The sequence below is a fragment of the Suricata suricatta genome, chromosome 13 (genome assembly GCF_006229205.1).
Source record: "Suricata suricatta isolate VVHF042 chromosome 13, meerkat_22Aug2017_6uvM2_HiC, whole genome shotgun sequence".
In the NCBI taxonomy this organism is placed as follows: domain Eukaryota; kingdom Metazoa; phylum Chordata; class Mammalia; order Carnivora; family Herpestidae; genus Suricata; species Suricata suricatta.
Genome location: NC_043712.1, coordinates 61,845,977 through 61,873,662, shown reverse-complemented (window position 1 = coordinate 61,873,662; position 27,686 = coordinate 61,845,977). Strand labels below are relative to the sequence as shown.

Here is a 27,686-nt window from a genome sequence, read left to right as displayed (position 1 = left end):
TGAAACTGGTTTCTGAGATTATCTCCAAATGTGAAAACTGCTCCTTTTGCAGACTTTCCTATTTCAGAGAATGGTAATTCTCATCTTCCAGCTGTTTGAATTGGAAATCCTGGTGATATCCCTAATGTAAGGTCTGATAGATGGAGGCAGAGGCGAGAGGAAAGACAGAGACCAAGTTATGGAGCCAAGAAGGCCTTTATTGGAGTCTGCAATTCCCAGGCGAGGTTCTGTGACTCTGGAGTGGGGAGTCAGGGAAGTCGCGCCTGGTATGGGAGAGCAAGGTGTTTTATGGGTGCAGAAGTTCCGGGTTTGAGCTCAGGTGGGCTGATAGCCACGTAGGGTCATCTTTGGATGGTGGCATGATTCAATTGGCTGTCCACTTTGGTGGGGAGGGGGATGCTGGAATCCCATGGTGAGGCATTCCAGTTTGAGACCGTCCAGATTGAGAGTGGGGGTCGTCAGTCCTGGTGGTGCCTGGCTCTGTTATCTGACCTGCAATAAAATGGCTGCTGGTGCTTTTCAAATGGCTCGAGTCATCCCAGGTTTGCAAGTGGGGGTTGTCAGTGCTCGAAGCTCTCCACGGTAAAGTGGCCGCTCAGTTGCCTTCCCATGGCAACTCTTACACCTAACACTCTATTTCTCTCACATAGTGCAGCCAGTCTGTCTCCTATTGACAGAAGACTGGATTTGTTTTGTCTTAGATTGTGCTGAACAACACTACTGTGGATATTCTTGTATATCTACTTCATTATACATTGGAAGTTCCTCCCGTTCTCTGTCTCTGTCTCTGTCTGTCTCTTTCTGTCTCTGTCTCTGTATCTCTGTCTCTCTGTCTCTCTCTGTCTCTCACACACACAGACACACACACACGATTTCTGGGCCCACGTGTTATACATATGTACAACTTCAGTTCTACTAGTGTATCAGTCAGGTCCACTCAGAAGACACAAACCACACAGCAGTTTGAACAGGGACTATTAAATTATTAACCATTTATAAGGAATTACCTTCTAAAAGGTCACAAAAAAGAACTCAAAGGACCCTAGGTCTAAAGAAAAGTATCTAAGGAACAAACGAATGTGAACCTAAGACTGCGTTTCAGACCTCACTGGAAAGAGTGTGATTGCAGCCAACTAGATGGTCTGGGTTGCCAAAGACAGAGACATTCACAGGCAGGAGGATAAGACCGATTAGCAGGGAATTGCTGCCTGGGACAGGAATCCCCATGGGGACTCTGACAAATGTGAGGGTGCTGCAGACTCACTGAGGTGAGCCCTACTGTGACTTAATTTAGGAAGAACTGACATTTTTTCAATATTGAGTCTTTCAGCTGTAAACATGGTCTATGTCTCCTTTTAGGTCTTCTCAATATCCTTCTTAATGTTGCTCAAATTTTTTTATAATTTCTCCTAAAATTCTTGCATTTGTAAAAATTTATATTAAGAAAAATATCAAAAATATACAAAAGTAGGAGACTAATTTAATGAACTCCCATTTACCCATATATTATATGTAACATAGCATATTAAATAAACACCCTTTATTTGCTGTGCTTTGTGTACCGGAAATTAACTGTCAGTCATTGGCAATTGTTATTTTGTATATACCCACTTTCCTTACACCCCCCACTCCATAACATCAAGGACTCTTCAAAAGAATAACATAAAAACAATATTGTAATCACAACTGAACAATTAATAGTAATTCTCTGGTACTATCAAATATTCAGTCAATACTTAAACATCTCTGATTGTTCATACAATATTTTTAAGTTGACTTTTGAGTCAGTATTTTTCTTAAAGGCCTCCACTTTACATTAAGTTGATGTGTTTGCTATAGGTACCCTCTCCCAATTTTCTTAAAAATTTCTGGGGGCACCTGGTGACTCCATTGGTTAAGGGTCTGACTTCAGCTCGGGTCATGATTTCCCAGTTTGTGGGTTCAAGCCCCATGTCGGGCTCTGTGCTGACAGCTCAGAGCCTCGAACCTGCTTCTGATTCTGTGTCTCTCTCTCTCTCTCTGTCTCTCTCTGCCTCTCACTCTCTTAAGAATGAATAAGCATTAACAAAAAAATTTTAATTATTTTAGTGGCACTTACTTGTTAAAGAAATTACGTTGTTTATTTCATAGAGTATTTCACATTTTGAATTTTGCTGATTACATCTCCATGATGTCACTTAAATATGTTCCTCTGTCCCCTATATTTCTTCTAAACAATTAGAGCTAGAACAAGAACAGATAGCAAAGCTTTTAGGCTTAGTGGGCCAAATGGTCTCTGTTGCAAACAAAGACCCTGGCCATTGTAGTGCCAAAGCAGTTACAGGTACTTAGTCATAAGTACTTAACTACATGAATGGATGGACCTCAAGGGTATTATGCTAAATGAAATAAATCAGAAAACAAATGACCAATACTGTAAGGTCTCTTTTATAGGTGCGAATATAAATATATACTTATATATAAACAATGTATTAATAACTGAATAATAATATATGAAATATATATCTATATATACACCCTAACCTCATAGATACAAAGAACAAATGGTGGCTGCCAGAAGCAGGGGTTGAGGGATGGATGAGGCGGGTAAAATGTTTTTGTTTTTGTTTAATTCAAATAAATTAAACCTTTTTAAAAAGAAAGTAAGAAAGGGGTTGAGGAGACAGATGTGCAAGAATCATGTGTAATTAAAATGTTCCCATTTTCTTCCCAGCCTTCAGAAGTTATAAATGCCAAAACAACAATTGTCTAAGGCTCTATTCTGCTGCCATCAAAGAGTTCAGTATTTTATTAGGCTTTCCTCCTCAAGTAATGTTTGGGAACCCCTAGAGAAACTGTTCCCCAAATTGTCCCCTCCCAGCCAGGCAATTCTACAGTCTCTGGGTCGGGAAAATGCTCCTCTTCCACTGGTCACTCCTTGCCATCTGATGCTTCTCCAGGCTTTTGTCTCTCTGCTTCTTTCCAAGGGCAAATAAAAACATTTAGTTATAAAACAGCTTAAATCTACATTTAAGGGGAAAAAATAATGTTTTAGGTCAAATTCCAAAACAGAATATTTAACATCTCAGTCTGAAGCATTTGCATATGTACATATACATATACACACATACATACATATATGAATGTAATGGGAGTCAGGGAGTGGTAGATGCATTAGCTTTACCAAAAGATTCATCAAAATGTTGCTCATGGAATTAAAGGACAGTCTGCACCCTAAAATACAATCTTCAAAAGACAGTTCATGGGGCGCCTGGGTGGCTCAGTCGGTTAAGCATCTGGCTTCGGCTCAGGTCATGATCTCCCGGTTCGTGGGTCGGGCTCTGTGCTGACAGCTAGCTCAGAGCCTGGAGCCTGCTTCAGATTCTGTATCTCTCTCTCTCTCTCTGACCCTCCCTTGCTCTCATTGTCTCTCTCTGTCTCTCAAAAATAAAAAATTAAAATAAAAAATTAAAAAACATCAAAAGACAGTTCATTGCAACCCTCCAAATGACAGTTTTCCAACTTGAAAAAATTTCAGACCTTGTCTCTACCAGTTATAGAGGTGGAAATGTAAACTTTGATAATCAAAGAGAAATTCTGTAATAAGTGATGTGAACCCTGGATTTTGCTTACATATACAGAAATAGTTATCGTCAGTTTGGCCAGGATGGAACCAAACATATGCTGTCTAAAAGGTCCGTGGCAGAGAAACTGTGTGGTAACCTGATGGTTGAAACTTCCTACCTTGAGTTAAAATGTCCATACTACCCAAAGCAATCTACAGATCCAATGCAACCCCTATCAAAAGACTTACAGCATTTTTTACAGAACCAGGACAAATAAAACTAAAATTTGTACGGAATCACAAAAGTTCCTGAATAGCCAAAGCATTCTTGAGAAAGAAGAACAAAGCTGTGGTTATCACAATTCTAGATTTCAAACTATACTACAAAGCTGTAGTAATCAAAACGATATGATACTGGCACACAAAAAAAAGACACATAGATCAATGGAAGAGAACAGAGAGCCCAGAAATAAGCCCACATTTCTATGGTCAATTAGTCTATGACAAAGGAGGCAAGAATATACAATGGGGAAAAAACAGTCTCTTCAATAAATGGTGTTGGTAAAACTGAACAGCTACATACAAAAGAATGAAACTAGACCACTTTCTTACATTATATCTAAAAATACCTAAATGTGAGACCTGAAACCATAAAACTCCTAGAAGGAAACATAGGCAGTCATCTCTTGGACAGCAGCCTTAGCAACATGTTTCTGGAAGTATATACTCAGGCAGGGAAACAAAAGCAATAAACTATTTGGACTACACCAAAATGAAAAGCTTTTGCACAGCAAAGGAAACATCAACAAAACAAAAGGGAGACTAATGAACAAAAGAAGCAATTTGTAAATGATATATCCAAAAAAGGTTAACATCCAAATAATATAAAGACATATAACTCAACACCAAAAAATAATAATAATCCAATTTAAAAATAGGCAGAAGGACCTGAATAATCATTTTTCCAAAGAAGACATACATTTGTATGAAAAGATGCTCAATATCACTAATCATCAGGGAAATGCAAATCAAAACCACAATGAGATATCAGATCATACCTGTCAGAATGGTTAAAATCAAAATGTGTGGGCAAGGATGGGAGGAAAAGGAACCTTCATGTTCTGTTGGTAGCAATATAAATTGGTATAACCACAAGACAGAATGGAAGACCCTAGAATTACCATATGGTCCAATAATGTGACACACACACACACAACACAAAGAAAAGACTAACTCAAAAAGATACATGCATCCCTATGTTTCTTGCAGCATTCTTTACAATAGCCAATATATGAAGCAGCCTGTGTCCATCAATAAATGAATGTATAAAGAAGATGTGAGACACACATACACACACATATATATACATATACATATATATATACATATATATATACAGTGGAATAATACACAGGCATTAAAAATGATGAGATTTGAGATCTTGGGGCGCCTGGGTGGCTCAGTCAGTTAAGTGACCAACTTTGGCTCAGGCCATGAGTTCAAGCCCTGTGTCAGGCTCTGTGCTGATAGCTTGAAACTTGGAACCTTCTTCAGATTCTCTGCCCCTCCCCCACTCACATTCTGTCTCTCTCTCAAAAATAAAATAAACATTTAAAAAATGTTTTAAAAGATGAGATCTTGCCATTTGGGACAATCTGGATGGACATAGTATTTTAAGTGAAGTAAGTCAGACAGAGAAAGGCAAATACTGTATTATTTCACTTACATGTGGAATCTAAAAGACAAAACAAATGAATAAACAAACAAAAAGCAGAAACAGACCCATAAATACAGATAACAAACTGATGTCTTCCAGAGGGGAGAGGGGTGGAGGATGGGCAAAATGGGTGAAAGGGAGTGGGAGATACAGGCTTCCAGTTACAGAATGAATAAATCACAAGGATAAGAGGCACAGCAGAGGGAACACAGTCAATGATCCTAAAATAGTTTTGTAGGGTGGCATATGGTAGCTACACTTGTGAGCATAGCATATGATATAGAGTTGTGAAATCACTGTGTTGTACACTTGAAACTAATGCACTATGTGTGTCAACTATACTCAGATTTTAAAAAAGTTGTAGGGGCTATGAAGAAGTGAGGAAACTATGGATAATTTCATATACATATGAATATAAATATATAATTTATAAATATTGAGAGATGAAATCTAAAAGGCAAGACTAACACATAAAGAACAAGACTGTATAGTCTGAGTTTTTCCTATTATGAAGGCCTTGTGAAGATAATTCTTTTGGAAAGTGATTCCAATGATCAGGACTTAGGTTGGGACCAGGAGATTAAACAGGAAAAATGGAAAGATACGGATGTGTCCTTCAGCTGATCACTGCTAAGTTTCCATACTGGGAAAGGCTCCAGGAAGCTGTAGAACGCACTGCAGCCTTTTCTGCCGTAAGTACAGAAGCAAAGTGGGTTTATGTATTGGCTCCTGTGCCCATTGATCAAGGTTGCCCCACGGACCAGTACTTCCCTCACTTCCAGGTTTGCCTGTGTGTCAGGTGACCAGTGAGTTCCTGGGGGTAAAGAGGAGCCCCAGGGAGGAAAGTGAGACCTACCAGCTACTGTCATGTTCAGCCTACATTCCTCTCTAAACTGTGCCATTTATTGATCATATCACTTTCAGCCAAGATCATTATCTGGAGCAACTTCTCAGTTCAAGGGTTAATTGCTCATAAAGCTACGAGCTGCCTGAAGAAAACACAAATATTGTGAAGAGTAAGCTAAAATTAGTGCAAAAGAGATGGATTTTGCCAATGGCAGCTCCTCCCTCCTTCCCATTTTTTCTGGCCACCCCATATTTGGAATGCTTTTTATATCAGACACTGCATTTAAGTGCTTTACAAGGACTACATGTCCTGTTTAATCCTCATGCGGTGAACATTATTACTCTTCCCATTTGAGGGTTGGTTGACAAAAGCAGGTGTTGTTGATGAGTTATCTCACTGCATCCACATCTAGGGGGTGCCTGGTGGCTCAGTCAGTTGAGTATCCAACTTCGGCTCAGGTCATGATCTCGTGGTTCATGAGTTCAAGCCCCACGTTGGACTCTGCTGACAGCTGACAGAGCCCAAAGCCTGCTTCAGATTCTGTGTCTTCCTCTCTCTCTGCCCCTCCCCTGCTTGCGCTCTGTCTCTCAACAATAAACAAACATTTTTTTTATTAAAAAATTTAGGGGCGCCTGGGTGGCTCAGTCGGTTGGGCCTCCGACTTCGGCTCAGGTCAGATCTCGCATTCGTGGGTTCGAGCCCCGCGTCGGGCTCTGTGCTGACAGCTAGCTCAGAGCCTGGAGCCTGCTTTCGGTTCTGTGTCTCCTTCTCTCTCTGTCCCTCCCCCTCTCATGCTCTGTCTCTCTCTGTATCAAAAATAAATAAAACATTAAAAAAATTAATTTAAACAAATTTTAAAATTTAGTGCTTCCACATTTGTTGCCAAAGGAGTAATAGGCTTAGACATTTGATAAATATGAAGACAACAAGTAACTATTTTTGCTAAGGTTTGGTAAAAGGCCAAGCCAAGCCCCCTCCCATCACTCTGTCCCATGACTCTGCTGCATTTTTCTTCTGAGTATATTGTTTACTGGTTTATCAATTGACTTATTGTTAGTCTCCTGCTGATGTTCCATTGGATTGAGACTTTATCTGTTTTGTCAAAACAGTGCCTGGAACATAGTAGGTAGTCAATAAATATTTACTATTGAATGAGAAAGGGAAAAATGAACTTGCACTGGAGTGGGTGCCATAAAGTTTATTCTGTTTAAGAACTTTTTGATGAAGACATGATATACACTGGTACAGATAAGGAGCAAATTGCAAAGTCTCAGAGACCAAGTATAGACCTCAACTGGAAGCCCATGAAATGAGGAAATCAGAAAAACAGAATGAAAAAGGAAAAGATGGAAAGAGATTCATTCATAATCACCCTGTTATTCAAATGTTTATTTAGGTGTTTTATCTATCCCAGTACATAATAGCGAACACAACAGTTTGCATACAATGTGATAAGGTATTTAGGAGAGAGCAAAGAGGAATCAGAAGCTGAGGTAATTTAGCGGAAGAAACAGGTGTGAAGAAGGCCTGTAGAAGGCTCTCTGCAGCCCATCGGTAAGGGCCTGGTCTTCTCTCAAAAGCATCTGTGTGAGTGATTTGTGGTATGTGTTAGGGGAAAGGGTTATAGAAAGTTTCTTTTTTTATTTACTATTATTTTTTATAGTTTATTGTCAAGTTGGTTTCCATATAACACCCAGTGCTCTTCCCCACAAGTGCCCTCCTCCATGTCTATCACACCCCTTCCCTTTTCTCCCTCCCCCTCAGCCCTCAATTTGTTTTTAGTATTCAAGAGTCTCATGATTTGCCTCCCTCCCCCTCCCTAACTCTTTTTCCCCCCTTCCCTTCCCCATGGTCCTCTGTTAAGTTTCATACTAGAGAGACCTGAAGGAAATTTGACTTTGTGGACAAGTTTTCAGAGTCAAAGAGGACAAAGCTAATGTTTTCTATGGATGCATATCATCCAGAAATGGCGAATAAGCTTTCCTAAAAAAATACAGAGAGCAAACAATTATGTAAAAATTAGCACCCTGAGAGTGTCTTGAAAGTGGTAAGGTTTAGAAAATCTGAGAGAAAAAAGGAACAAAACAAATTATGTTGGGCTTGGGAGGTGTGGAGGGTGGAATTGGATGGTGTGTATCCAGTCAGTAGTTGAACTGGAACTGTTTTATCCGTGAATCATTGTTTTCTTGGTCAAAGACAAATTTTTCAGGTAGACCTTCAAAGAGTTCAAGGATCCCAAGGGTCATAGCATACATGTGCTCATTCCTCCTTCTTTGTCTTGTAGTGAGAGACCAAAGGTAGGCTGCTCCAAGATGGTTCACTTTGGCAGTGAGCAGAAAATAGTCAAGTTCTAAAAGTCTCAGAAAGAAATTTTGACCTCCCCCTCCCCACTCTGTCTAGAAAAATTTAGATAGAAGACCTGCTCCAGGAGGAGAGCTGTCACCACAGAGAACTATATCATGATACAAACTAGGTATGGTAGATAAGGAATAACCTAGCAAGGCCTATTCAATCAAAGTTCTCACTATGCTGCATTGTTTCTGAGTGGCCCTGGCAAATATTTGGTTTGCCAAACTCTTACTCTTCTTGTGAATTGTATCCTTGCCTTTGTAGTCACAGACCTCTACCCCCTTCTTCTTAGTTCAGGATGGCATATATGGCTAATTTTGCCTGACAGTCTTTGGCTCTCATGTCTATATTTCCCCATACATACAGAGCTAAATTGGATTTTCTCTTGTTAATCTGTCTCTCGTGTCAATGTTTTAAAGTTTATTTATTTATTTTGAGAGAGAATGAGTGTGAGCAGGAGAAGAGCAGGGAGAGGGAGAGAGAGATTCCCAAACAGGCCTTGTACTGACAGTGCAGAGTGGGGCCCAACCACATGAGCCATAAGATCATGACCTGAGCTGAAAGCAAGAGTTGGATGCTTAACTAAGCCACCCAGGTGTCTCGTGTCTTCTTGGTCTAGTTAACAGAAATTCAAGGGCAGAGGAAAACTTTTTCTTCCCCAACAGTGTCAAAACCCCTCTCCCACTGTTGTCTGCAGGGTTGCCTTTCCTTATCTGTGAGACAGGGTATGGCTTGGGTCTAGAGGCTGGAATCAGAAGAGACATTCCTGACTTCTACACACTCATGTTTCTTCCCCTTCTTTCGGTGTTGGAATTCTAGGGACCAAATTCCAAATGACATTTCTGGCCTTTCTTAAAACTCTCTGTGCTGTTCTAACAAATAACATCACTCTTATTTAGGTGATATAAGACTGACACATGCTGTCTAGGGAAGAAATACATTTAACGTTTTGATTTCTTCATTTCTTTTAGCAAAAACTTGTTGTTCCCATCCATTTCTGTTAGGGAAGAAATAAAATCCACATGGGGAGGAGACCATTTTTTTTTTACTGCATTTTTAGCCTGGTGCCTGGTCAGGATGCTCCATTAAGTACAGCTTAGCCATGATGGGAAAGCACAGTGTGGGTAGGCCTAGGCTTGCACAAACAAGGTACTCCAGCCTCCACATTGGCTCTCACAAGATTTTCAATCAGGGCCAGGCCTTCTTTCTAGCCCAGATACCCAGGCTAGAAAAATTAGAGTCTTTTGGAAATTTCTCTTTCCTTTATGCCCTAAATAGAAGCAGTCACCAAATCCAATCCTAGAACCAGTCCCTCCCAGTGGTCCCTTCCTTCCCACGCCCTGCCATCTCCAGGCGCAGCTCATGGTCTGGGAGGCAGTTGGGAGGAAGCCATGGCCTCTGAGAAAGACATTCCAGATGTGCAATTTGGCTCTGTCATGTGACTTGGACAAGCTAAACTTTCTATCTCTCAAGTCATTCTTATAAAATGGGATTGATAATTCTTCTTACTTTGGAGAGTTACTGTGAACTTTAAATGAAATAACATTATAGAAGTACAGGTAACTAAACAGTATAGTCCCAACTGTTCATTTAGATGTGATGATTAGTAGAAAAGAAATTATAAGAATATATACCAAAATGTTAACAGTGGTTTTCTATTCAGATGATGGATTTAAGGGCTTACTTTTTTAACTTACATCTTCGGGCTTTTTAATACTTTTTAAATCTCCACGAAGAACATGTACTATTTTTGTAACCAAAAATCATAAATTTGAATTAAAATTCCACCAAACCTTTAAGAACTAGCTGAATTGGTACTTCCTTTATTAAAACTTTCCAGATCTTCCCATTGGGAAAGATTCTTCTTTGAGCAAGTTACTGAATCACTCTGAGACATAGCTTGCTCAGACATAAAATGGGGACTCAAACCTTTAAATGAAAAAAATATAAACACTATTATGCATATAAAAATATATATATTATACATAAGTATATTTTATATATTAATTACATATTACATAGATTTTCAATATATATTTTCTCTCTATATGTATATATATATGTATGTGTGTGTATATATATACATATATATTATACATAAGTATATTTTATATATTAATTATATATTACATAGATTTTCAATATATATTTTCTCTCTATATATATGTATATATATGTATGTGTGTGTGTGTATATATATATATACATATATATATATATATATATATATTTTTTTTTTTTTTTTTTTTTTTAATGCCTGGGCTATAAGAAAGAAGTACTTAATGGGGGTTCCTGGATGGCCCAGTCAGTTAAGCCAAATTTGGCTCAGGTCATGATCTCACAGTTTGTGGGTTTGAGCCCCACAACAGGTTCTGTGCTGACAGCTCAGAGCCTGGAGCCTGCTTCAGGTTCTATGTCCCCTCTATCTCTGCCCCTCCCCTGCTAGTGCTCTATCTCTCTCTCTCAAAAATAGATAAACATTAAAAAACATTTTTAAAAAATACTTAATAAATGCACTTTTCTTTTTCTGAAAACCAGAAAAAAAAGAAGCAAATAAAAACAAAAAGAAATCTATAACTATATGAATGTGTTCCAATAAAATGTAATTTACAAAAACAGCAGTGAGCCAGATTTGGACTACAGGCCATAATTTGCCAACTCCTGCCCTAAAGACTTGATGAGATTTGGGGTTCAATTTTTTGGTAAGACTTCTTCATATGCAGTGCTGTGTTTCTAGAGGAGGTATGTGATGTCTGGTTGTCTCTTTTTCTGATACTAACAGTCACTGATGATTAGTGCCTAGATCCAGTCTTTTTTTTTTTTTTAAGTTTATTTATTTTGAGAAAGAGAGAGACAACACAAGTGGGGGAGGGGCAGAGGGATAGGAAGACAGAGAATCCCAAGCAGGCTCCACACTGTCAGTACAAAACCCTTTGCCAGGCTCAAACCCCTGAAACCATGAGATCATGACCTGAACTGGAACCAAGGGTCAACGCTTAACTGACTGAGCCACCCAGGCACCCCTAGATCCGGTCTTTAATTATGAGTTGCAAAATAGTGATGTTCTAATTCTATCATTTTTCTTCCATTGTCTTAAAAAAAAATTGAACTACAGGACTACACTGAACACTGAAGTACAGTTAACACAGAAAATGTGAAGTAAATGCTTGATTCTTTCTTTTTATTTACTGATTTCAAAGTAATGAGTTGGTTCCCTGATATCCTCCAAGGTGGACCAAAGACTTGGTTAGTTAATTTCTGTGTTTTTTCTGTTTTTGTTTTTGGGTTTTTTTTTTAATTTGTTTCAATCCTTTGTAGTTATTATTCTTATCAGTGCTCAAAGTGGCCCAACATTGGCCAGTAGGGCCTCTTCAAGTTCACTCCTGAGTTCTTTGGGCAAGACTGACAAGACCCCAGCAGTCTTTGCTGGTGTCCATGTTTTTCTAGAATGACATCTTGTCTAGTTCCTTTTTCAGACACGGAATGTGCCCTTTCTCAAAGGAGTCTGACCGTTTAGTGGAAAATGAGTATCCATTGTTACTAAGTTTGTCATTATTTCTAACTATTCAAGAGCAAAACTGGGAAACTTTTTAAAGTGAATATACATCATGAGTCATTCAGAGTTAGGACTATACGAGTTTTACTTAATGTCTTTGATTTTATATTTAGATTATTTTTCTCTGACACTGAAAATCTTGATTCTTTACATATTGGCTTTCTTCTCAGGAGTGTAAATATATTTGTTTCTTTTGCTTTCATTTTTTTCAGGAATTGGATTTTTCTTCTTTGTGGTTTAACTTTATTTTACAAATGTGTAAAACATGTACATGGCTTCAAAGACAAATTTACAAAAGAAAGTTCATTTGGTAAAGTTTTGAGTCTATCCTTTTTTTTTTAACTTGAAATACAGTTTACATACATCATATTAATTTCAGGTGTACAATATAGTAATTTGACAATTTTATACATTATTCATTGCTCACCATGGTAAGTGCAGTTACCACCATTGCCATATAAAGTCATTACAATATTTTTGGGGTGCCTGGGTGGCTCAGTTCGTTAAGCATCCAACTCTTGGTTTCAGTTCAGGTCATGATCTCATGGTTTATGGGATTGAACCCTACCTCGGGCTCTGCCCCAGCAATGTGAAGCCTGCTTGGAATTCTCTGTCTCCCTTTCTTCCTGACCCTCACCCACTCATACTGCCTCTGTCTTTCTCAAAATAAACAGACTTAAACGCATTTTATAAATTTTTAAAAAAAGGGTTATTACAATATTATTGACTGTATTCCCTATTCTTCTGGACCACCCATAACCTAAGCAAGTAAAAGGCTTTTGGGATCCTAGCTTTATGGAGAGATGTTCTTATACCAGACTCTTCTTGAGTCAGTTTTTGTCCCCACACAATCAAAACTGACACTCAAACTCACCCCATTTGGCTAACGCAGTTTCAGTGCTCAATATACGCCTCTAGACTGAAGCTTGCTCCTACCCTGGAATATCTTGCTGTCTTGGTAGCTTTGGATGCTTTTAATAAGATTTTTAAGAATATGTCTTCCTATACCCACACACACACACAAAAAAAAACAAGAATGAAAACCAGACATTTTGTTGAACAAAAGAAACCAGACATCAAAAAGTACTGCACTAGTTACTATTTTGTAGAAAAATTAAGCTAAAACTTAGTGTCTTACAACACTACTTGTTATCTCATGATTTCTGTGGGTTAGGAACCCAAGCATGGTTTGGCTGGGTGTCTCTGGTCAAGGACTTTCTCAGGCTGCAATCAAAGTACAGCCATGGCTGCAGTCATGTCAAGGCTCAGCTCAGGAAAAATGCATTCCAAGTTCACTCATTTTCATTGCTAGGATTAAGTACACACACACACACACACACACACACACACACACACACACACACACCCCTACCTGTTCCTTGGCCAGTGGGCATCTCCAAAATGGCAGCACTCTTGACCAGATTAGGCAAATGAGAAGAGTCAGAGAAAGATAGAAGCCACACTCATCTGTGATCTAGTCTTGGAAGGAACATCACATCACTTTTGATGTATTCAGTGCATGAGAAACAAGCCCACATTCCAGCCACATTCAAAGGGAGATTATACAAAGATGTAAATATAATGAGGTAGGGATCCTTGAGATCCACTTTGGAAGCTATCTACCACATGTACGTACTATAATTATGCCATTTATACAAAGTTCAAGAACAGGCAAATCTAATCTTCAGTGAAATAAATCAGAATACTGGTTTCTTAGAAGAGCAAGATTAAGTGGTTAGGGTCATAAGGAACTTTTCTGGGTTGATGAAAATGTTCTATATTTTGATAAGTATGTATTTCATGGGAGTTTGTCTTTATTAAAACTCATTGTACTGTACACTTAGGGACTGTGTAATTACTGCATGTAAATTATACTTCAATTTTAAATAAATGCTATCCTACAATTAATGGATGGGGGATAACTTATCCTTCCATATTACCAGAAATGAAAGTAGCAGCTCACTTGTGTGCTTGATTTTAAACCAAAGTTCTCACCTTTACTTCTCAATATTAAAAAATATATTCAAAGGGCACCTGGGTGGCTCAGTCAGTTAAGGCATCCAACTTCAGCTCAAGTTATGATTTAGTGGTTTGTCGGTTTGAGCCCTGCATTGGGTTCTGTGCATCCCAAGATTTATTTATCTTATAGCTGGAAGTTTGTGCCTTTTGACCTCCTTCACCCATTTCACCCACCACCACCCCACCCATCTAGTAACCATTAATCTGTTCTCTATAAATAAATTATTTTTAATGTTTATTTATTTTTGAGAGAGAGAGAGTGCGAGCGGGGAAGGGGCAGAGAGAGAGGGAGACAGAGAATCTGAAGCAGGTTCTGAACTGTCAGCACAGAACCCAATGTGGGGCTTGAACTCACAAACCTCACAAAAAGTGGGATCATGACCTGAGCCAAAGTCAGACACTTAACCAACTGAGCCACTAAGGTGCACCTATAAATAAATTATTTTTTAATGTTTATTTATTTATTTTGAGAGAGAGCCCACTCATGTACAAGCTGGGGAAGGGAAGAGAGAGAGAGAGAGAGAGAGAGAGAGAGAGAGAGAGAGAATCCCAAGCAGGCTCCATGCACAGCACAAAGCCTAATGTGGGGCTCAACCCCAGATCCCACAACTGCAAGATCATGCATGACCTAAGCTGAAATCATGAGTCTGATGCCAACCAACTGAGCCACCTAGCAACCCAAACAACTACATTATTTTTAAAGCTCAATAATGAGTAATAAAAAAACTTCCCTGCCATACATATCTTGCAACTCCACATAGGATGGAAACAAATAGTTTGAAAACTGGCCTCTGGAACTAGGATCAAAAACTCAAATGCCTAAAGCCTGGCTAGAGACAAGCCCAAAGGGGGCTCCAGATTCAGGACATAAGGTCGAAGCCAAAAGTCAAAGAACATCTTGAGGTAGAAGACTATTTATATAGAAAATTAAATACAGAGTATGCAAATGTGTGGGATAATATTTAACCTCCTACATCATTAGAAATGCCAATTAAGTGAATAAAATACTGCATATATGCAGATTAGTAAGGAGAACTTGAAGTTTTGGCTCAGTAGTCATGAGAATGCAGTAAAACTGAACTCTTCCCTCGTGTCCTAGTGGTGGTATATTAACTGGCAAATGTTTAAACAAAGCAGGTTTGGGGCACCTGGGTGGCTCAGTCGGTTAAGCATCTGATGGGCTCAGGTCATGATCTCATGGTTCCTGGAGCGTTGTGGTAGGCTCCATGCTGGCAGCTCAGAACCTGGAACCTGCTTTGGATTCTGTGTGTGTGTGTCTCTCTCTCTGCCCTTGTCCTCACTTGTGCTCACTCGCTTGCTCTCTCAAAAACAAATAAACACACACAAAAAAATTTTTTAAATAAACAAAGCAGCTTAGTGATTGTCCAGGGATAGGGGTATGATTGGAAATTGACTGGGAATGTGAGGAAGGCTCTTTCTGGGGTGATGGATACATTCTCAAATTATTTGGTGATGGTTGCACAACTCTATATATTTAACAAAACTCATTAAACACTTGCAATTGGTGAATTTTCTGGTATTTAAATAACACCTCAATAAACATTTATTTTAAAATTGACAGAGCTAGTATGTAAACCCAGGCCATCTGATCCCAGAAACCACCCTCACAGGACTATTGCCTTCCTGTGCAACCATAAGAAGAAAATAATATTGCAGTTGGAAAACTCAAGTCATCCAGATTTCAGCAATTTCCTCAGTTGGTTTCCTAGATAAAATACACAGTACTGATCATCCCATTCAAAACTACGTACATGGCAATACTATCTGCTCCCTGCTCATCAAGCCAATACTGTAAGTTCGAGACAGGAATGTGTGAACAAGTCAGTCTAGAAGAGTTGCCCCAAACAGAAGTCCCCAATCCCCTGGAGACTTTCTGAAAAAAAGAAATTACCACCCTCAAGTAATGTTCAGTATCCTTAAAAAACCAAACTGCACAAGAGCATTCCATCACAAAGCCTCAAGGACTAAGAGAAAGCATGGAGTAGCATCTATCAAATGTGGAACTTCCATTATTCTTTCCATGGAGTCAGAAAATGTGACTTTCCCAGCATCAGTGTGTGATAATATGCATGGAGTATTGCCAAACCAAGCCTCAGTGTTCAGAGTTTTACCGGGGCTTCATTACATAGGCATATGGCTGATCTCAGTCTCCAGCCTCCCCAGGCCTCACCCAGAGTCCCCACCCTAAACCACATTATTGGTCTTCCTGGTGTGGCCAGCCCCCAACCTAAATCACACTGTCAGACTATCCAGTATGACCCAGAGACATCAGGCAAACAATAACATTTCTATCAGGCATAATATTCCAAGGGCATGGAATTACCTAGAAGCCAAGGGTAAAGGCCAGACATCTTTTTGGGTAAGGTCAAATTATTTACTGCACAGACTGCCTCTTCTGGGCATACTGTCTGAGCCACTACTCTGAATGCTGGGCAAGGTGGTAGACTCTGGTCTTGTCAGCTTGCCTCTCTCTGCATCAATCCTCTGCCCTATGATCAAGTTGAGGCAGAGTGATAGGGAAACCAATATTCTTGGCTTCCACACCTGTGGGGATCCTCCATCCTATGGGTGGGGGGTGTTAATGGGAGGCCCTATCCATCTGCTGCATTCACCAGGAATTGCACCTCTTCAACTTGGAGAAGATGAGAAACATGGGTGGCCTGTCCCTCCTTGCCAGCTATAATAACCCTTGACTGGGAGCAGAGAAGAGAGGGAGCCCCATCTGCCTAGCCACACCTACCTGGGCTAGAGCTTCCATCAAGCTGAGCTGAGGGAGGGAAAAGGGAGAAAGTGTCAAGGCTCAAATACCACACTCTCATTGTTCTTGCCAAGTTTATTAGGTTTTCTTGAATCAAGTTTCCTCATGGGCTACATGCCCTTAAGAGAGTTTCCAGAGACCTTAAGTGGTTGGTTTTTTTTGTTTTTTTTTTTTACAGTTGTCTCTAATTTTGTGTGTTTCACTGAAGAGTGGGTCCACCAAGCTCCTCACACTGCCAACCCACCTTTGCATAGATCTTTAACATTACACTCCACGTAAGGAGTCACAGAATGCTAATACTACATGGTTTTGTCCACATTTTCTAATGAAAACTGCTAAATTTTGGTTAGGGACCATCAGGAAGTATTCTGATGAATAAATCCTGTGAACCCCTGTCTAAGAATCACCAGTACTGGAAGTATGGTCTGGGATGGGGCTTCTCAAATCATCTGGGCCAATATGCAGATTGCTTGTGTGCACCCTGACATTCTGCATTTCTGATGAGGCCCCGGGTAACACTGATGTGGACACACGTTGTGGAGAAAAGGCTTGAGGCTTATCACAGGGAGAATGGAGGTAAGAGTCAGAAGGCACACAGTATTTCCTGACCCTGAACATCCCTGAGGGGTGGGGGGACTTGGGATTTTCTGACTTCATCCTAAGGGGCATGCTTTCTTTATTCCATGTATTTCAGTACCTGATGACAGAAAAGAAACAGAGATTCTGAGCGGCTGGGCACTCTCAGCTTACTGAGAGGTACCCAGAGCAGCGAGTACTGGTCACCTAGGCTGTTGACCCTCACCAAGTCCCAGCACCCAAAATGGATGCAGAAGCACACACACTCATTCGCAGAAAGCAAAAATGATTCACAAGGGCAAGTTACCAAGACTTTCAAGTTGAAGTGTTCTTACACCCTCATTCCCATCTGATAAATTCTAGTCATCCTCCCAATGCACCTTCTCTGTAGAGCAACACTCTCTCTAGAGCTCGTCCCCACTGTCATTAGAAATAAGAATAACAATATGGGGCGCCTGGGTGGCTCAGTCGGTTAAGCATCTGACTCTCTCGATTTCAGTTCAGGTCATGATGTCACATTCTGAGTGTGAGCCCTGCATTGGGCTCCGTGCTGCTAGCACCGGATTCTCTCTCTCTCTCTCTCTCTCTCTCTCTCTCTCTCTCTCTCTCTCTCTCTCCCCTACCCCAGCCGCTCTCACACACTCTCTCTCAAAAATAAATAAATAAACTTTTTAAAGAAGACTATGTAAACTTTACTCAGAACAAAGAGCCCAGGAGCTAAATGAGCAGTAATGAGAAAAGATCATGTTAAGCTGGAACTAGAACCAAATACAAAAACAGGACAATTTATGTCTTCTGAGAAAGTTTCACAGATTCCTTCAAAAGACTCTGAAGAAAAACCTGTCATTGAGGAATATCCAAAATAGACTCTGAACAAAGCACATCTTCAATTGGGCACATGGGAAGATGGCAAAGGGGAAGATGTATTATCCCCAGAAGGAATACAAATGTTTGAACAAGAAAAGTAATGCCTCATTGGTGAAGTGAACAGCCTGTTTGATGAACTGGGGCAAATCAGAGGAATAGTGGTTGAAATTTCCAGTCTCTAAGAGACAGTCGCAGGGAAGGGTTTACAACAAGAAGCCGAAACTGAAGGCATTCACCGATGGGTTGTAGAAGTGGGTGAGGATATCAAGGAGGGTGATGGAGAGCAGCCGTTAAGAAAAATGCTGGCTTCTGGGTGCGGGTGCTCTTCTGCTGGCGATGCTCCTTCTACTTGCTCTAACCTGACGGATCAGACAGCTGGTCCGGGCACCGCTATGGCGGGCGCTGCCCCGTCACTCCTGGCACACGGTGCGCTGTCCTGGGTCTCCAACATCAGAGCGTGGTTTGTGATCAGACATTATCCCAGAGCCATTGGGGGGAGGGAGGTTGAGATAAACGTGTACTCTCATAGAAGGCACACCAAACCTGTGGTTTTAAGCTTATTTTGTAGCTGAAAAACAATGAACACAAATTGAGAAGACAGGAGAAAATTAAGTGCAAATAATTGTACAAAAAAAAAAGTACGGACTATGAAATTATGGACATTTGTACCTTCACTATTTTCCTGAGGGCACAGAAACATTATGTGTGTGTGGGTGTATACACATATATACACACACACAATAAATATATATAACTCTTCTCTTAAACCAGGTTCTAATCTTTAAGAAAAGTTGGCTGTCAAAAACTCTAGTGCCTTTGTATTTGAGATACATTTACTATGCATGAGAAATATTAACACAGCAGGAAAAAGTCCAAATTAACAAACGGCATCACTGTTATTTGCAGTACAACAGCTAGAAGTAAGCAAAATATCAAAGATATTAAATTTATATTCTTTGTCCACCAAGAGTGGCTTTTACAACTTCTTTAGTAAGAAAAAAGAAATCTGGAGATCTGTGCCTTAGGCTACATTTCCCTTTTAGCCTCCTTGAGGCTAATGAATCCCTTTCGTACCACCTCTCTGCACCCCGCTTTTTCAACTAATCTTAATTCCAAAGCCGACTGAGCTCCCGCCAACACCACCCCTGGGGGATCTGGGTCTTTAAAGGTACTCTGAAAATTGCAAATTTCAACCCAGCTACACGGGCTGCAGTGCTGCTCTTAGGGTACCCTCTGCTGACCATTCCTGGAAGCAGGAGAAGAAGTCTCCATTGAAAGGTAAATTAAAGAAAGGGTCATATAAGAAAAGGCCACGAAAAGTATTCAGGGTGATTACAGAAGAAAAAAGAATTAAATAAGAATGCCTAGGAGGCATCCCAGCTATGAAAACAATGGATTAACCATAATCAGAATAGAAAAACAAAATCATCTTCCTTTAAAAATTCTAAGAATGAAAACTTGTTACTCTTGGTTTTGTCACTGAAAACATGAGTTGATGTTTGCATTTTTCAACCTTAGCATTTTTGGCCTCTGGATTTCAGAAATGATGTTCATGACGCAAGAGAGGGTTGTCACAACAGCTTGGAAGCCCCAAGGTCAGACTCTGGGACCCTTTTAAAAGGAAAAGGAAAATAATAAAGGACTCTTACAACTCAACAACAAAAGAACCCAATTAAAAGCTTGGCAAAGGATTTAGGTAGATTTTCTTTTTTAGAGAGAGAGAGTGACAGTGGGAGAGGAGCAGTGGGAAAGAGAATCCCAAGCAGGCTCCACACTCAGCATGGAGCCCAAAGCGGGCTCAATCCCACAACCCGGGGATCATGACCTGAGCCAAAATCAAGAGTTGGACACTTAACCAACTGAGCCACCAGGCACCTCAAATAGACGTTTCTCCAAAGATATACAAATGGCCAATACGCATATTTAAAAAAATGTTCAAGATCACTAAAAGTTAGAGAAATACAAATTACAACTCTGCGATAACCACCTGCACCCATCGGAATGGCTAGTACAAAACAAACAAACAAATAACAAGTGTTAGACATGGAGAAATTGGAATTTTTATGCAAATATAAGATGTTGCAGCAGCTGTAGGAAACAGTAAGGACACCTAAGCCACGAGGTTTGGAGAGCTCCAGGCTGGTGAACACCTTGATGTGTGGGAGGGTGGGGCGCTCCAAGCCCCTCCCACACACCTTTTCCTATGTATCTCTTCTTTCTGGCTGTTCCAGGGCTGTATCCTTTAAACCTTTTTTAGAGAGTAAGGCACTGCCTCTGAGTTCTGTGAGCCATTCTAGCAAACTATTGAACCCAAGGGAGGGGGTATGAAAACTAATTCGTGCCCGGTTGGTCAGAAGCACAGGTCACAACCTCGGACTTGAGATAGGCATCTGAAGTGGGGGCAGCCTTGTGGGACTGAGCCCTTACCCTGTGGGGTCTGCACTAGCTCCAGGAAATTAATGTCAGAATTGAATTGTAGGACATCTTGTTGGTGTCCAGAGAATGGGAGAATTCCTTAATATGAGGTAAACACCCACACATTTGATGTCAGAAGTATTCTGTGTACAGAGGAAATAAATTTTAATATCCTAAAGAATTGAAAGCAGGGTCTCAAAGATACATCGGTACTCCCATGTTCACAGCAGAATTACTCATAAGTAGCCAAATGTCCATTGACAAATGGATAAGCAAAATGTGGTACACCCATCCATCTGATGGATTATTATTCAGCCTTAGAAAGGAATTCTAACATATGCTACAACATGCATGAACTTGAGGACATTAGCCTAATTTATGTAAGCTAGGCACAAAAAGACAAGTACTGTGCAATTTCACTTATATATTGAGAGTCATCATATTCATAGAAACAGAAAGAATGGTGGTTGCCAGGGGCTATGAGGACTTATTGTTTCATGGGTACAGAGTTTCAGTTTTGCAAGATGAAAATGTTCTAGAGATTGTTTGCACAACATTATACTTAATACTACTGAACTATATACATAGAAATGGTTATTATAGTAAATTTTATGTTCTGTTTTACAATTAAAACTAAATTTTAAAAAATCTTTTAATGTTTACTCATTTTTTTCGAGAGAGAGAGAAAGAAAAAGAGAGAGAGTGGAGAAGGGGCAGAGAGGGAGACACAGAATCTGAAGCAGGCTCCAGGCTCTGAGCTGTCAGCACAGAGCCTGACACAGGGCTCAAACCCAGAAACTGTGTGATCATGATCTGGGCTGAAGTCGGACGTTTAACCAACTGAGCCACCCAGGAGCCAGCTCATTTTCTGATGGAGATAAAAATACTAATGTTCATCCATTCAAAGCTCCTTCCACACACCACGGGTCTGGGAGGTTAGACAAGCTTATGAAGAAACGTACCTTTGGTTAAAGTCCAAGTGATCTGAATGTCAAAGCCCCCTGAACAAACCTAGGGAGATGGGAGAGAAACAGGAGTTACTTAGATATTAACAGGACACATGGAGGTTTTTTCCTGTTGAGTTATTTTATAAGTTTTTTCCAGCGTGAGCCTTAAAAGGAAGATCACCCTGAAGGCAGAGTGAATAACTGACTTACTGTCTTTCAGCCTATCTACAATAATATCACAGTATGAGGCATGTGTATAAAATACTTTTTATTTTACTTTGATGATTGGGAAAAGATACCAACAAATAAAATCAAATCTGAGCTAACACATCACTTGCAGTTAACTGGCTAACCTTATTAAAATAAAGACAAGTCTGCTTTAACTGAAAAAATGCTCTCACTGGCACTTTGCTTTGGATGAGACCTTTGAAATTAAGGCCAAGGTGCTGATAAGAATCACTTTCACACCATCGACCTTCCCGTCCTCTTAGCACACATGGCACTGGCAAACAGCAACAGCACAGGTATGTGGACGGGTACAACCGGTCAGTGCTCTGCCTGTACAAGACTTTGGAAGCCATCCCTCTAACCAGCGGTGTACTCTGAAAGATTCACTCTTAGATGGGAAGGCTCTGCCTGGATACACTTCTCAGGGCTGACGAGGGCTCGCTGTGCAGCAGCACGTGAGGTAGATTCTCTCTGCATTTTGCAGACGTTCCGGTGCTGCTTTAACCAGGGAGGTGAGTGTTGTCCACGACCAGACCACCGGGCTCCACATTCCTACACGTGGGAAGACCGCGCTGTGTGTCCAGGCTGCGCGCCAGGCTGCGAGTCCGCCCCAGGTCCTAACTCTTCCAGTCCAGAGGGTTGCTTTCTTCATCCACAGGTTGTTTAGGGCTGAGCTGGCGGCTCAAAGTTAAAAAGGAGTATCTCAAGCCCCCTACCATGCTGAAAGGAGAAAAAAAAAACTGAGAATAAATACATCTCATAGGAGGCACCGCCAGCAGTTCCTGGCATCTTTATCCAAACAGCCAGCTCAGTTTGAAGGGAATTCTTCTACTCAGGTGTGTGCGTGACTTGATGAGAATCACTCTTCTAATTTAGAAATCTTTTGGGAAAGAAAAAGAGTAGATCAAACCTAATAGTAAACTTTGGAGAGAAAACAAATACTGGTCTATTCTTGAATAAACTGTACTTCTGTCCTCCAGCAGGGCCCCATGTCTAGGACCCCACAAGGCCTTTCAGAAGTATCTCAGCCACTCCGCCCAATATCCTTAGCACACGGTGTTCTGACAGAGCAGGACATCAGTGAGGCCCGCTTCACAAGAGGAGGACACATAACTTAGGAGACGTTTTTGTGAGAAAGACACATGAATTAAATATAGATCTCAGCCCCTCGAATTTTCATTACACATGTCCCCATGATCCAAGTGAAGGAGCATGTCATAAAAACAGATGAACTGAGTGATATAAGTAAAATTATCTTAGAAACCAAAATGTCAAAACATCTTGCATTCTCTCACTTATAAACCCAGACTTTTCAAAATTCATATTTTACTAAAATGAGTTCATTTAGAGGCACCTGGGTGGCTCAGTAGGTTAAGTGTCCAACTTCAGCTTGGGTCAGATCTCATGGTTCGTGGGTTCGAGCCCCATGTCAGGCTCTATGCTGACAGCTTGGAGCCTACAGACTGCTTTGAATTCTCTGACTCCCTCTTTCTCTGTCCCTCCCCTGCTCACATGCTCTTTCTCTCTCTCTCAAAAATAGATAAATATTTTAAAAAATTTAAATGAGTTCATTTAGAAATCCCACTTACCAAATATTTAACCCTACGAAGTTTAACACAGAGAAAATGTAGTCTCCACCAACTAACATCCCAATGTAGGCAATGGATACATTCTGCAGAGAGAGAGGATTAGTCATTTTATTTTATTAAAGTTTATTTATTTATTTATTTATTTATTTATTTTGAGAGACAGAGAGAGAGAGAGAGAGAGCACACGAGCAGGGGAGGGGCAGAAAGCAAGAGAATCCCAAGCAGGCTCCATGCTGACAGCATAAAGCCCACTCTTGGCTCAATCTCACAAACCACATGATCACAACCTGAGCCAAAAATCAACAGTTGGACACTTAACTGACCGAGCCATCCAGGCACCCCAGATTAGTCATTTTAAACATGAGGAATTTAGGGGGCAAATACATGTATATGGTAAAATCTGAAACTAAATATTTTAGTTATTTTGCCCAGAGACTTATATGTACATAGCAGGTGTTCACAGAGTGTTGAATGAATGAACAAAAAACCATAACATATGGCTTTATAAAGAAATAAGGTTAACGATGGCATGACAATTACAGAACACTACATCACTCATGCCCCTTGCAGTTAACACACAGGAAAAAAAGATATGTAAGACTTGAGTTGTAATCAGCTTTCCAGATCCCGTCTCTTTACCATCACTGGGTAGTGAATTTTAACCATACTGACCCTAAACTCACACAGATTAGACATCCAACAAATTCCAAGCAGTGCCCTGCCCAGGATATTCTAGGAGGGTCTGGGCAGCCAACAGTCAAGTCAGCTGTTAAAGCAGGCAGTGTTTTTCACCCACTCTGTTCACATGAACAGAGAAGCAAAGCAACTGTACAAGAGACCGCAGAACACCCCACCCTCCTCTTCAGTCCTGTGTGTATCCAACGTACACACACCAAACACACTACACACAATCCATTAGTTTAGAACCTTATAAGTGATCATATACCTAGACTGAAAACAGCTCTTCATCAGGCTTCCCAGAAAACCAAACCGTACTAACAAGGTAACAAACGAAGTATCACTTGGTGAGCACAGAAATTTGTAATTTTTTTCAGCGTTTTTTTACTTCATTTTCCCAGACCATCCCCTCCCGCCACCCCTAATTTTAAAGTCATAATTTGCCTCTCCTTTTTAAATCAACAAGCCCTCCCTGTTTTACGGCTTAGGGGATGAGAAGACCTAAGAAGGGATCACTCCATGCTCACTCTCCCACTTGTAACAACAATAAAATCAAACCAGTTTCTATCATGAAGATTGGATTCATGGCTGATTTCCCGATTCCCAAGGCGTCACCCCTTACCTTGATGGCTCCAACCACTGCAGTCGTGAGGGCTGAATTGTAATAGCTGCACAAAACTGTGGAGTACATCAACAGAAACCTGGGGCAAGGAAGCAAAGGCTTGGATGTGTGCCGCACTGCGCTGGGTGTAATAACAGATTAAGATGAGTCCCTGTGTGATCCACCCACAAGTGCTTTAAGCAAATAAAAAAGAAAAATGTACGATAAAGATTTTATAACCTACATCTTAAAACATCCCCTTTATAACTCCAACTTGTTAGAGGAAAATGGTCCAGTTGAAAAACTTTCTCCCTTAGATGTGTTTTTCATTCTGTCTGTGCATTTCCCAATTATATTTCCATGTCAAGGTGGTCAGAAGGGAGAAAGTTTTTGTAATGGTCTGAAGTCCTTAGTTTACAGCTCTGTCGCAGCCGTGCTCTCCAGTCCCCTGTGCATGAGAATCACCTGGCACACTTCTACACACAATGAAGGCTGACAGCAGCTCTCCTCCTATTGGTTTGAGGTGGGCCTTGGCCGTGTGCAGTGCCAAAGCTCTACAGATAATTCTCCTATGCAGCAGCTGAGAACCACTGGTGTTAGAAGCGAGAATCAGTGAATGGTCACTGGCTTTGGATGAAAGAGACTGAAATTAATAGATTCCACAGCAATGAGACAACAAAAGGAAACAAAAGACATCCAAAGCGGTAAGAAAGAAATAAAGTTCTCACTATTTGCAGATGATGTGATAATATATAAAGAAAACATGAAGGAATTGATAAATAAATTTAGTAAAGTCACAGGATACAAAATCAATGTATAGAAATTTGGTGCTTTTCTATACACTGATAGTGAAGCAGTAGAAAGAGAAATTATGACAATAATCCCATTTATAATTGTACCAAAAATAATAAGATACTAGGAATAAACTTAACCAAAGAGATGAAAGACCTATCCTCCAAAAACTATAAAACACTGATGAAAGAAATTGAAGATGACACAAAGAAATGGAAAGATATTTCATGTTCATGGATTGGAAGAACAAATATTGTAAAAATGTCTCTACTACCCAAAGCACTCTGCAGATTTAATGCAATCCCTATAAAAACACAGCATTTTTCACAGAACTAGAACAAACAATCCTAAAATTTGTATGGAATGAGAAAAAACACCAACTAGCCAAAGTAATCCTAAAAAAGAAAACCAAAACTGGAGGTATCATAATTCCAGATTTTAAGTTATATTACAAAGCTGTAGTCATCAAAACAGTATGGTACTGGCACAAAAATAGACACATAGATCAATAAAACAGAACAGAAAACCCAGAAAAAAACCTATAATTATATTGTCAATTAATCTTCCATAAAGGAGACAAGAACATACAATAGGAAAGCAATCTCTTCAACAAATGGTGTTGAAAAAACTGGACAGCAATGTGCAAAGGAATGAAACTGGATCACTTTCTTTCACTGTACACAAAAATAAGCTCAAGATAGATCAAGAACCTAAATGTGAGACCTGAAACCATAAAAATCCTAGAAGAGAGCACAGACATTAATTTCTTTGACATTGGTCATAGCAACGTTTTTCAAGACAGGTCACCTGAGACAAAGGAAATAAAAACGAAAGTAAACTATTGGGTCTACATCAAAATAAAAAGCTGCATGGCAAAAGATACAGTCAATAAAACTAAACGGCAATCTACTGAATGGGAGACAATATTTGCAAATGACATCTGATAAAAGGTTAGTGTCCAAAACCTACAAGGAATTTATTAAACTTAATGCCCCCAAAATAAGTAATCCAGCAAAAAAAAAAAAAAAAAATGAGCAGAACACATAAATAGACATTCCTCCAAAGAATACATCCAGATGGACAACAGACATGTGAAGACGCTCAACATCACTGATCATCAGGGAAATGCAAATCAAAACTACAATGTGGTATCATCTCACACCTGTTGGAATGTTTAAAATCCAAAACACAGGAAATGAGTGTTGGCAGAATGTGGGAAAAAAGGAATACCTGTGCACTTCTGGTGGGAATGCAAACTGCACAGCCACTGTGGAAAACACTATGGAGGTTCTTCATACAGTAAAAATAGAACCACTCTATGATCTAGTAATCAGACTACTATGTATTTACCCCCAAAACACAAAAACACTAATTCAAAGGAATACATGCACCCCTATGTTTACTGCAGCATTATTTACAATAGCCAAATTATAGAAGCAGCCCAAGTGTCCGTCAAGAGATGAATGATGAATGGAAAATAGCTTTGATTCTGATCACTCTTGGTCAGCTTCCTCTTTTCATTATTTCCTTTTCTTTCTTTCCTTCCTGCCTTTCCTCCCTTCCTCCTTTCTTCCTTTGTCCCTCCCTCCCTTTCTTTCCTTCCTTTCTTCCCTCGATCCTTCCTTCCTTTCTTCCTGCCTTCTATCCTTCCTTCCTTCCTTTCTTCCTTCCTCTCCCTCTCCCTCTCTCTCTAAACCTTAGGGGCACCTAGGTGGCTCAATCAGTTATGCTTCTGACTCTCAATTTCAGTGTTGCAAATTCAAACCCTCCACTGGGCTCCACACTGGGTGTGAAGCCTACTTTAAAAAATTAAATTTAGGGGCACCTGGGTAGCTCAGTCAAGTGTCTGACTTTGGCTCAGGTCATGAGCTCAAAGTTCATGGCTTTGAGTTCACGTCAGGCTCTGTACTGACAGCTCAGAGCCTGGAGCCTGCTTCAGATTCTCTATCTCCCTCTCTCTCTGCCCCTTCCCTGCTCACTTTCTGTGTATCTCTCTCAAAAATAAACATCAAAAAATGTTTAATTGAAAATTAAGAAATTAAATTTAACAGTTCTGCATTATAGGCTTATGATTCATGCTTACTCTAAAGTGGAGGTTAAGGTTGTTTTAGAACTTCAAGCTCAGTAATTTTGAACACTGAGACATTCATCTGGGATGTAACGGTAACATTCAGTATTGACC

The 27,686-nt window shown here is 40.1% G+C and overlaps 1 protein-coding gene and 1 pseudogene across 1 annotated transcript in view; one reads left to right on the top strand and one right to left on the bottom strand.

Annotated features, from left to right (window-relative positions):
• The first annotated feature begins 70 nt into the window (after positions 1-70).
• LOC115275944 lies at positions 71-18,612 on the top strand (annotated as a pseudogene).
• Positions 18,613-21,627: 3,015 nt separating this feature from the next.
• SLC35D2 (solute carrier family 35 member D2) overlaps positions 21,628-27,686 on the bottom strand; it is a 57,293-nt gene continuing 51,234 nt past the window's right edge. The window contains exons 10-12 of the mRNA XM_029920806.1: positions 24,734-24,854; positions 23,434-23,516; positions 21,628-22,564 (exon numbers count right to left, since the gene is read on the bottom strand). Coding sequence (XP_029776666.1) covers positions 22,462-22,564; positions 23,434-23,516; positions 24,734-24,854 — 307 coding nt within the window. The 3' untranslated portion in view covers positions 21,628-22,461. The remainder of the gene's footprint in view (positions 22,565-23,433; positions 23,517-24,733; positions 24,855-27,686) is intronic.